We start from the raw sequence: 11,683 nt of genomic DNA, 5'->3' as shown, positions 1-11,683 counted from the left end.
TGTCTGTTGCTGTCCAGGATGAAACAGATGGGCAGTCAGGCCTTGAGTCTCTAGTGCCCACAGGCAGAGAAGGCTCTGGGTTGTGAGTAGCAAAGACCAGGACTGTTCATGACCTATGGTGGCACAGCAACACTACTGTAGCCGTCTCTCCTCTGGTCTGGTGTCACTTGTTACTCTCCCCCATCCCTAAGCTGTCCCTACTTGAGCCACTCAGGGGTCATGGAGCTGTACACAGCCCCTTCCCAGGTGGGGGAACATGGAAGTTAGCAACAGCTCTCTCAACACTGTGAATCCTTAGCAAACTTGGAGATCCCAGTTTGGATCCAATTTCTAATGCTAACTCTGTGTTCCTGGTTCTGAAACTGTCCTGAGGACTAGGAAGGGCTTATTTCCTTCCTGGTTTCCTCTTCAGCAGGAGGAGCAGTGGTGCTCCTTCTAGGCCTCTGAAACTCTTGTCCCCTCCCTGACTCTTCCTCAGGCCAGCTCTTTACATGCTTCCCACTGTAATGGACCCTGTGTCTGTATGTGCTTCACAGGCTCCCACGGACAGGGACCAAACACTTTTGGTGACATCACACCAACATAGGTACCAGGAGAGCAATCTGCCTGGCAGAGTCCTGTAGGGCATGGATGAGGTGGTGGGTCACCCAATTGTTAAAAGTGACCCACAGCCCACTGACCTACTTCCCAGGAACCAGCTTGTGTATGCTGGGCACGCACAGGAGCATGACACAGACCACCTCCCTCTGTGTTCCCTCTATCCCAGGGAGGGAAGCACCTTGTATGAAAATGCCTCCTTGCTGTCCCCTTAGGCCCCACCTACTTTCCCTTCTGTCTTTGAGGCAACCCCGCGCTATTCTCTTTCCTGGGGCTGGAAGTCTCTCTGCAGCGTCTCACTCCTGCCTCATTTGGGGTAGTGTGGCTGCTTTCAAACTGACCCTGTAATTGAAAGCTCTTCCCACTGCTCCACCCCTGAACCTTTGCTGACCCAAACAAGCAGAGGACAGTGTCCCAGGTGATGCTGGGGGTGCAGCTCCCTGCTGGGTGGATGGAGCCAATAAACTTAGGATGCAAGGTCATCTCTACTACTTACTGGGACCTTGGGTCCATCTCCACCTCCTCCTGGCCTCCTGTCTACCCAGCCATGAGCAAAGGGCTCAGTGAGCCCTCCAAGAGGCAGAGATGGCTACCACTCCTCCGGGAAACTGCTAAGGGAGTTGCTGGCACACCCCAAAGGAGTTCCCCACGGGACATGTTGGAGCACGGAGCAAAACACAAAGGGACAAGGGTAGTTTGAGGGAGCACTCTAGGAGAAGACCGAGGACTGGAGGAGGGACCTGCACGAGGAAAGCAGCTGAGGCTGAGGAGGTCCTCAGTTTGAGGCAGATCATGGGGTCTCTCTGGACTCATGTCTTGAAGCGATGCCTGCCCCCACTTCCCCATCCCACCTCAGCAAACACTGAGTGACAGAGCCTAGGGTGTAGGGAACAGGAAGCAGAGAAGGCTGGCAGGAGCTCTATATCTGACCCATCATAATAACAACTCAAAAAAACCAAATCAAACCAACATAAAAAAAACAAAATAAAAAAAAAAACAAAAAAAAAATAAAAAAAAAAAAAAAAAAAAAAAAAAAAAAAAAAAAACACATAAAAAAAAAAAAAAAAAAAACAATACCAAAAACAACCACACTCACGTGGCTGAGCCCCCTGCAGCCAAACTTCCCAGTAAATGTCCCACCTCTCCTGTGTCTGGAACAGGGCCTCCTCAGCTTTCCTTACCCCTCTCTATCTCTCTCTCTCTCTCCCCAGCTGAGCAAGGCCTGGCATACAGTAGGTGCTCAGTGGATGCTCAAGGACACAATGAATGACTGTAACCCCTGGGCCCCACCTCTAGACCCCTCCTGGGCACACACTTGCACACATATGTGGACACACCCCATCATTCCCCACCCCAGCTGCACTGGGCCTCAGTGGAGTCACTTGGAGGCTGAGCGTGTGCGAGGCAGGGTCACCTGGGAGGGAGCAGGGTGCTTGGGAGGGGAGCTAGGATGGAAGGGCAGGGGCAGGGTAGGCGGTCACTGTCACCACCATCAGCGGGGGCTCAGTAGCCCTGCGACTGGTAGCCCTGGGGCTCAGCATCGAAGGCGTTGGCTGGATGCTGGTAGGTGCCACCCATGCCAGCAGGGTCCCACCCAGCACTGGGCTCCCACGTAGGGGGCATAAGGCATGCTGGAGTCCTGGCTGGGATCCATGTGTCCTGGGAGAAGAGGCCGAGTCGGCCAATCTGATACCGCTGGAAGGCTAGCACGGCCTGACCTGCCTGGGATGGAGCAGGGGGACGGGACAGGTGGGGACGGGGACAGGTGGAGGATGGTTAAGGGAGAGACAAACAAAAAGTATTGGGTTAGTAGAGGTTAGTTGACAGGATGCAGAGGGTTACAGACATTCAATGCACCAAGCTTGACTGAGGGAAAGGACTGTTCACGCAGCCACCCCTCCAGAGGTCCAGGACCTTATCAGCCATCTATAAAGAGCCTCAGAGGTTGCCTGCCCATGCATCCCAAGACAAGACCACTCCACTGTGGAGGGTTAAGAAGGGTCAGAGACACATAGCCTGCTCCCGAACTGTGTCCTCAGGGATGTTACGTGGAATGGGAGAAAAGGGTACCTAGAACAGAGATCTCTTCACAGCTTCTAAAAGCCATCTTTCTGTTTGTCTTATAGCTAGGCACGGTCACATGGGCTAACTCCCAGCCAATGAGATACAGCTGTGTTCTTTGTCCCACTCCCTGATCTAATGCCTAGAGAGTGATGGGCTAGCTGAGCTCTAGCTGCTAAAACACACCAGGGTGGAGGATGGGTAAAAGATGGGGGGGAGAGGATGAACCCGGATCACCGAGGACACTACAGCCACTATGCAAACCCTACTCAATCTCTCCAGACCTGAGTTTGTTATTATTTGAATGGAAATCACTGGCCACTGAAACTACTCCTAGCTGAAACACTTGGGACAAGTTTGAAAGACAAAAAACAGTAAAACCCACATTTCAGGATCATACATGCCATCAAATCCTCTCTTGGACCGTTACATCCTGGGTCCTGTTTCTCTCATCTCTCAGCACAATCTGGGAAAGGTCTGACTGCAGCCACGTACAGAGAGAAGACAAGGGTGCTGCTTCGGGGGACTTAAGAGCACATTAGATGAGCTCTGTAATTCAGAGAAAGCCTTCCCTACCTCTTGCCAGCCCACACCCTAGGTCATGAATGGGAAGATGAAGGCAGACAGGGGGGACCCAGGGCAAAGAGTCCTGAAATTCAGTCCCAAACCTGGGGGCCTGAGGAGTGATCGGAGCCCTCTGGGGCTGCGGTTAGAGGCAGAAACAAACAGGATGCATGCTGAGAGCGTATGGAGACCAGGCTTACTCCCTGACTTCATGATGCCCACACAGAGAGCTGGAGAATGACTTCCACAGACCCCTTCCAGGGGAGAGTGCGCTAGTTAGAGCAGTGGTTCCAACCTGTGGATCATGACCCCTTTGCAGGGTCACAGATCAGATATCTATGATCTGACCTATAACAGCAACAAAATTACAATTATGAAGCAGCAACGAGGGGTTGGGGGATTAGCTTGTGGTAGAGCGCTTTGCCTATGTTTAAGGCCCTGTTCGGGTCCCCAGCTCAAAAAAAAAGAAAAAAAAAAAAAAAAATGAAGTAGCAAACGAAATAACTTTATGGTGGGGCGGACACGGCAGAGGAACCCAAAGGAAAGGGTCCCAGCATTAAGAAGGTTGAGAACCAGATCTAGAGGGCACTTAGGAACTGTGTCAGGTTTTTCTCCATCCTGCCAGGCCAATGTTCTACTGCAGCCGTGCCAGCACGAGAGGCCACATACAGAAAGGAGAAGGACCTGGCCCAGCAGAGCCGTGAGAGGATGCTGAAGGACTTGCTCGGTGTGCTGGGACCTGCACTGGATGTGACATCTTGTGCAGGCAGCAGGCCTCTGTCCTTGCATGCCCCAGTGTCGCAGGTCCTCTGCATTCAGTACAACAAGGCAGAGGCAGCTCTGGGGGTCCTCCTTGCCCACTGCATCCCTCCACCCCTGCAGGGAGCACAAACGCCAGGCGTGGGGCTGTGCCTTCCCCAGCATCTGGGCCAAGGTCTTCTGGGTTGGAACAAGAAAGGCTAAGGAGGGCTTAGGAGATGTACCTCACGGAGGAATGAATGAATGAATGAACGAATGAGATGGACAACAGAATTACGAGCAGGCATCTCTGTGCAGCAAACCCCTGTGCTAACCTTGCTACCAGTTGCCTAGAGGCGTTGATCCATTCATTATCAGTCAGCCTAGGAAAACTGACTGAGATTCGAGGGTGCAGAATTTTGCTTTCAGTCACACGGGCACAGGAGAACGGTTGGCTAAAGGTCCTCTGTAGGTAGCCAGCCCAGGGAGGCATCTAGGGCTGGTCTTTCACGCCGCGATCATGAACAGGTTTATCCTGACTGTCCTGTAGGCTCAGCTCCCTTTCATGGAGGCACTTCAGATCTTTAACAGCCCACTCTACCACTTGTGGAGTTGGGCTACTGTTCCCCTCTCCAGCCAATAGGCCCAGGGGCCAGGAGCTGTCTAATCCACAGGCGTCAAAACAGTTGCCAATAAATGTTTACTGAAGGAGCGAACACACAGAGTAAACAAAGGAAGCAGTACAGCATGAGTGAGCCAGTGGTGAGCCATGCGAGCTCCTCCAGACAGCCTCATCCTGTCCTAGTGGGCAAGCATCTCCAACACTGGGACTTCCTGCAACTGGGCCCTGCTGAGGTGTGGACTCCCTGTCCTTCAGGGACTATGGCTGTGCTGAGGCAGGGAACAGTGTGTTGTATTCTTCCTGGAAGGTAAGGTCCTTGAATCTGCGTACGGCCAGGGCTGCAGTCAGGCTCTGCCAGAGAGAGCAGGGTGAGGCCATTGAGGAAGCGGAAGGGCAGAGCTGCCTCAGAAAGGACCAGCTGTGCGCAGAAGTACCAGGCCAGTGGGGGTCTGCCTTCAAGCCAATTGCTACGTTCTTATCAGCCACACCACCAGCCAGGAGGCAGGAATGGGGAAATCCTACTTTTAGGGTACCTATTTCCCAAATGAGATCTCCTGAGGCCACTTTGATCTTCCTGCTGAGTCCTGAAGACATTCAAGAGCTCTGTGGTGACTATGGCTTTGGCCTCACTGGGACTGGAACCACAAACTCTGGCTCCCAATACAAGGGGGCAGAGTGCCCCAGAAGATGGCTCTTAGGGTTCTCAAAAAGAAGTCTGGGCTAGAGAGATGGCTCAGTGGTAAGTCTCTCTCCCAGGAGGTCCTAGTTCAATCAATTCCAGCAACCACATGGTGGCTCACAACCACTTATAATGGGATCCATGCCCTTCTGGTGTGTCTGAAGAAATGACAGTGTACTCATAATGTAAAATAAATAGAAGAAATCTTAAAGTCACCCAGGGAGAGTTGGGAGGGACTGTGCAGTCAAGGGTTGTTTCTAGAACATGGAACTTACAACGGAGCAGGAGAAGGGAAAGAAGGAAGGGGGGGTCTAATGACACCCTAACCTTTTCTCAACAGGAGGGAGATTAGAAGGGAAAAATGGATATGACCTAGACCCACCTCAGAGGGGCCAGCTGATGCTGTGTGGCACATGGAGCCCTGAGACCTGGGCTAGCCCCTGAAAGGGTTCCAAACATGCTTTCCTCATATTTGTTTTGGTTTTTGATTTTTGTTTTTTGAGATAGGGCTTCCTGTGGCCCTGAACTCATTCTGTAGACCAGGGCTGGCTTCCCAAACCAAAGATCCACCAGCCTGCTCCAGTATTGAGATTAAAAGCAAACACCAACCCAAAAAATGTTGGACCTAAAATAAAATTCCTTAAAAAGACAGAAAATAAACAGCACACTGTGAAGACTCAATCTGTTTTCCTTGTTTGGAAAGCACATTCTTAGGGAAATGTCCTCTGGAGTGGGGAGACCCAGGAGTGAAGAGCCATTCTGTGCGTGAGAGCAGCAAAGGCGTGGGTGTGTGGTCAGAGACTAAGGCAGGAGGCTCTGAGTTCAAGACCCACCTGGCCACATTTCAGATGTTTAGGTCACATCCATAGGGAAAGCTATGACTAGCTCCTGCTCAGGGGAGGCTGCAGGTGGCCTGGAGCAAGGTCTCCTTCAGGAAGCAGGGTCAGCCCATCTACTCAGCCTCAGTGGGGGACTCTATGGAACCCATATCACCCACGGAAAATGGAGAAGAACGAGAAGGCGGCGGCAGCCCGGGCTGCGCCTGTCCCTTCATTCAGAGGGTTGTCCTTTTTTTGGCTTGAGACTTGCCACTGCTGGCCAGGCAGAAACCCACGAACCAGAAGAAGGCCCAGAAGGCTGAGTGCCCAGGGCTAGCCGGATGTATGTCAGTGACATACAAAGAGAAGGGGGAAAACAGGGCACCAAGGAACAGAGGGGTAGTTCAAGATGTCTCCATGCTCCCTGACCCCAAATAACGAAAGCTAGGGGTTGGAGCAGAGAGGGGAGCCAGGAGAAGGCAGACTGGAATGACACAGCTGGGGTCGGGGAGACCACAGAGAGGGCAGGTCATGACTCACAGGGGCCAGCAGTACAGGAAGGAAGGTACAGAGGCAGCCATATCTGGGGCATCTCTTAACGGCTGACACCTTCCTGGCTTAGCCTGCAAGCACCAGCGGTTACACGCACGGGGGGGATGCAGTGACCCTGCCAGAGTTCTAGAGAACTGGGGGGAGGGGACAATTGGGACAGGACAACAGCGGCTGCACGACCCGGAAGCCTGGACCTCCGCTTTCCCACATGTGCAGCTCCCCCCTAGAGGAGCCCTCAGCTTGAGGTGTGGAGCTGGGTAGAGGGGCAAGACTTTCTGTGGGTGCTCATGGTCTACCAGGAGCTGTCCAGGATAGTGGTAGTACTGGCCTGCCTTAAGAGGAGCTATCTGGGGACATTAGTCCTAGCTCTTCTAGAAGGTCAAGGACCCCAGGCCAGAAGCCTTTCGGTCCCACCATGCCCAAGTTGAGTCCTACACGGGAGACTGGGCACAGGCTGGCAATTCTCCAGACCAATGGAAGGGGGGCGGCTCCAGTCTCCCCCAGGAGGCACAGAGAGCCCTGAGACCAGAGCTGACCAGCCCCCTCCCCTACCAACCATGGCTCCCCACCCACACTTCATAGGAAGGTGGGAGAGAGCTCTGACATGCTGTTAAGGGACACCCTAAAGCAGGCTCACCCGAGACACCGGCGTCAGACAGGACGGCTTCTGCGTCCTTCTGACACTGCTGGATTATGGAAGTACACGCTGAAAGCCAGGTAGAGCAGGCAGGTGAGGAAGGCCAACACGCCCCACGGGTCACGCCAGAAGCTGCTGCAGGCATTGGGGTTGGGCGGGTTGTAGATGCAGAACTCCTCCTCCTCCTCCGGGTTGTTCAGGTAGCCCCTATTCAATGGAGCCAAGACCACAATGGAGACCTGCAAGGAGAGAACAGGCGGAGCAAGCGCCCTGCTCCACGTGAACACTGAGGGGCCAGTAGGTATGACACAGAGGGCCCAGAGAGGGACGGAAACTTGCCTGAGGCCACACAGCACAGGCAACATCAACCATTTCCAACCCTGCTGTAAGGGCTTATGGGCATCTGACTGCACACACAGCCTCCTACCACCTGACACCAAGGGTCCTGGGGCTGGGGTGGAACTCAGGTCCAATCCTCTGTCCCTCCAGGTCAACTTCCACAGTTCCTGACACCTGCCCAGCCCATAGTGTGTTCCTCTCTGAACGGCCTAGGCTGTTCTGTTGTTCCCCAGCCTCAAGTCCCAAGTCCCAGTACCCCAAGGGAACAAAGTGGACAAATCAGAAACCCTAAACAGTCCTGCCAAGCGATCCCACGGTCCATTTTGTAAGTCGCAGTCGGATCCTTCACTTCACGGCTGCATGGGCAGGTTGTAGTGACCCAGCCTCCTGCTGGTCACACCCACAGTGGCTGGAATTAGTGATCTGCTTCTAGCAGACAGTGTGGTTAAAACCGTGTCTGGGCAGCAGGCAGTAGTGTGGTGCGCACCTTTAATCTAAGCACCTGGAAGGCAGGACAGGAAGAGCTCTAGTTCGAGGTCAGCCTGGCCCACGGAGGAGTTCCCAGGGACAGCCAGAGCTACACCAGAAACCCTGACTTGGAAGAACAAAAAAATAAAAACAAAACCAAGCAGGGCCAGTGAACTGTGCTTGTCTTTACTGTGCCTACATGAACAACTTTAAAATGGAAAAGACCCAGGGCTAGAGAGACGGCTCAGGGGTTAAGAGCTATGCACCTCCCAGAGGACCCAGGTACATTTCCATCTGTAATTCCAGCCCAGGGATTCATGTTCCCTTTCTGGTGTTGTGGGCACTGCACTCACAGTATAATACAATGCAATAATATACAAATAAAATATAGCAATCAAAGACGGAAGGTAAAGCTTGTTGGGAAACAGGGGTTCGAGGGAAAGGGAGATGAGGGAATATGGGAGGAATATGATCAAAGCACATTCCCCACAAGCGTGACATTATGAAAGTGACAAGGGATTGCTTCTGGTTCCCACTTGCTCACTTCTCTAGTCTCCTGCCCTGGCCTGTTTCTACTGGAAGCTAACCGCTGTGTTTCCAGCGGCACCACAGGACACCTACACAGCAGGGAGCAGAGAGAAGTCTCTAACTGGCAGCCCAAGGAAGTTGGAAGGCCCATCAGCAGCCATGTCAATGGAGTGGGCTGAAACCAACTGGGTTTTGGTGAACTTGATACCCATGCATCCGGAGGAGAGCCATCATGAGACCACAGCTGGGTGGATACTGTGACTTTAGCCTGTGAGAGACCTGAAGGCAATGGCACCCACCCAGGTGGTTCCTGACCCACAGGAACTGAGGTAATGCGTGACCACCATTTTTTTGTTTTTGTTTTTTGTTTTTTTTTTTTTTTTTTTCAGAGCTGGGGATCAACCTGTCTTGCGGTTGCCAGGGGCAAGAGCTCTACCACTGAGCCAAATCCCAAACCTCCCTTTTTTTTTTTTCTTTCTTTTTTTTGGAGCTGGGGACCCAACCCAGGGGTCTTGCACTTGCTAGCAAACGCCTACCACTGAGCTAAATCCCCAGCCTGTGACCGCCATTTTAAGGCCGCAAGTTTGGGCAATTTATTACATCGTGAATGGCTGACTATCACATCAGTTCATCAGCATTCATGAGCGCTACCAAAGCATGACTAGGCCATGAATGTGCCTGAAGTTGCCAACTGGTAAGTGGCAGAAATGGGATCCAAACCCAGGGGACCTGCCTGTCACCTTCATGGTTCCTCCTTAGATGGGGGGAAAAGGTCAGATCTCAGAAAGATGCTGAAAAGGCTTGTGGCCTGAGGTGAGTTGGAAGCAGAGCTGAGGAATTGCTGTTGTCCATTTCCCACTTGCCGCTGCTTTGCATCTGTGTGTGTACATGCAAGTGTGCACACATGTATGTGTAGTCCAGAAGTCAACGCCGGTCTTCCTCTGTGTGCTCTCTACCTTACTCTTAGCGAGAAGAAGATCTCACTGAACTTGGAGCTCACGGATTCGGGTTATTAGACTGGCTGGCTGGTGAGCCCCAGAGATCCTCCTGTCTCGCCATCCCAACACTATTACCACAGGCTCAAGCCGCCAGCCCAACCTCAGATGAATGCTGGGATTGAACTCAGGTCCCATGCCTGCATAGCAAAGTTTACCAACTGGGACATCGCCAACAGCAGCTGCTTCCCCTACTTATTTAAAAATGTATTTTAGGCTGAGAGATGGCTCAGCGGACAGAGCACCTGACTTGGTTTTCCAGAGGTCATGAGTTCAATTTCAGCAACCACATGGTGGCTCACAGCCATCTGTAAAAGAGATCCCATGCCCTTCTGGTGTATCTGAAGACAGCTACAGTGTACTTAAAATATAAATAAATAAATAAATAAATAAATGTATTTTTACCTGCAGGGATAATTTGTTGGCACCACAGTGCAGTGCCCACTGAGGCCAGAAGAGGGCGCCAGATCTCCCTGGGAAGGGAGTCACAACCATTTGGTTGGGAGCCACCATGTAGGAGCTGAGGGCAGAACCTTTTGCCTCTGGAAGAGCATCTGGGTTCTTTACTGGATGAGCCATCTCCTCAGCCCCCCCCTTTCATTTTCCTATAAAGAACCATCACTTCAGTATCAGCCAGGCATGCTCGGCCCTCAGCTGACACCCAGGAGTATTAAAGAAAGGGGGATACAGACAACGAGGGAAACTGAGAACCATTCACAGTTTTCTTTGTCTTCCTGTGTGCCTACTGCATCACCTCTGACAGTGGTCCCATTTAGCTGTAGCCCTTGACTGCCTCATGACAACCCCGAGAGTGCACTGCGTGTTTGAATTTCTATCAAGTGCCTGCGCTTTACATGATGCTGAAGGGCTGCATGGAGCAAGGCAATAGGGCAGCAGACGGGCACACGGGTTCGGGAGGATTCACCAAAGCTTCCCCTGGAGGAAAAGAACGAGAGCTTGAGACCACTGGCCTGGGACACTGAAGGAAGATTGTGGCCTAAATGTGCATCAACAGAGGAGTGAAAGTAAACCCACAGCCCTTTTACAAGGTGGACTGTGATTCAGCCATTAGAGGGAGAAAGAGAGCAAAGAGAGCAGACACAAGGGCCGGGGGGGCAGGGGGAGAGGTGGAGAGGTGGAGAGGTGTGAGAGGTGTGGAGAGGGGAGAGAGGTGTGAGAGGTGGGAGAGGTGTGAGAGGTGTGTGAGGTGTGCTGACTGGGGCATGGAGGTCCCAGCCAGGTTGCAAACAGATCTCAACCTGGACGAGGCCAGGCCACATGTTGTGTCTTTCCTTTCCTTCCCCTTCCTTCTGACAGGTCTCACTCACTATGTAGCCCAGGCTGGCCTAGAACTCACTGTGTAGACCAGAGTGGCCTTGAACTTAAAGAGACCCCAAGCCCCTACCTCGAGCATAAGCATATAAGTTTTCACCAGGCAGGCAAAAACAGCAACAGAGCAGGGCAGAAGGCAGGGGGTATGATGGCCTGGTGGGGAACTGGCAGCTGCCAACCTGAAAACACTAAAGGCCACTGATTTGAAGGGTTAATTTAAAGGGGGAGGGGCAGTGTGGTCTCACCCACCTTTAACACCAGGATTTGGGAGGCAGAAACAGGGAAATCTCTTTTTTTAAATGTGAGGCCAGCCTAGTCTAGACAGCAAGTTCCAAAGACACCCTGGCCACATAGTAAGATCCCATCTTGATTTAAAAGGGAGGGAGGAAGGAGGGAGGGTGGAGGGAGGGAGGAGGGAGGGTGGAAGGAAGGGTTAGGCTTTGGTGAGCCACAAGACACCACAGATATCCATACAGGATATTCTGGCCACTGGCCTGCATCTGGCCCATGAAACCCAGAAGGTGATTTAGAAATGGTCCACAGACAGAAAAGGAAAAACTGAGATGAAGGGGCACCCAGCCCGGAGGGAGGACCAGGTGGGAGGAATAGAGAGGCTACCGCCTACCTTGTAACATCACACACGATGGGCTCAGCAAGACTGAGTCCAGGCTGCTCAGGGAACGAGGAAGGGCCTCAGAAGGGTTTCAAAGACTATAGGTCAGGGGGCCCTGAGCCATCAATTCCCAGGCAGGC

At 52.5% G+C, this 11,683-nt stretch overlaps 1 protein-coding gene across 1 annotated transcript; it reads right to left on the bottom strand.

Annotated features, from left to right (window-relative positions):
- Nucleotides 1-1,699: 1,699 nt before the first annotated feature.
- Nucleotides 1,700-8,815, bottom strand: Syngr1 (synaptogyrin 1). The gene is given in 9 exon segments (XM_032890798.1): nucleotides 1,700-2,205; nucleotides 2,207-2,253; nucleotides 2,256-2,319; nucleotides 4,553-4,557; nucleotides 6,259-6,363; nucleotides 6,366-6,398; nucleotides 7,269-7,309; nucleotides 7,311-7,507; nucleotides 8,726-8,815. Coding segments are annotated over 9 exon segments (687 nt in total). The 3' UTR covers nucleotides 1,700-2,100.
- Nucleotides 8,816-11,683: the final 2,868 nt, after the last annotated feature.

Source organism: Rattus rattus, chromosome 1 (assembly GCF_011064425.1).
Source record: "Rattus rattus isolate New Zealand chromosome 1, Rrattus_CSIRO_v1, whole genome shotgun sequence".
In the NCBI taxonomy this organism is placed as follows: Eukaryota; Metazoa; Chordata; class Mammalia; order Rodentia; family Muridae; genus Rattus; species Rattus rattus.
The sequence above is the reverse complement of the archived record's forward strand: the minus strand, read 5'-3'. Positions and strand labels throughout refer to the sequence as shown.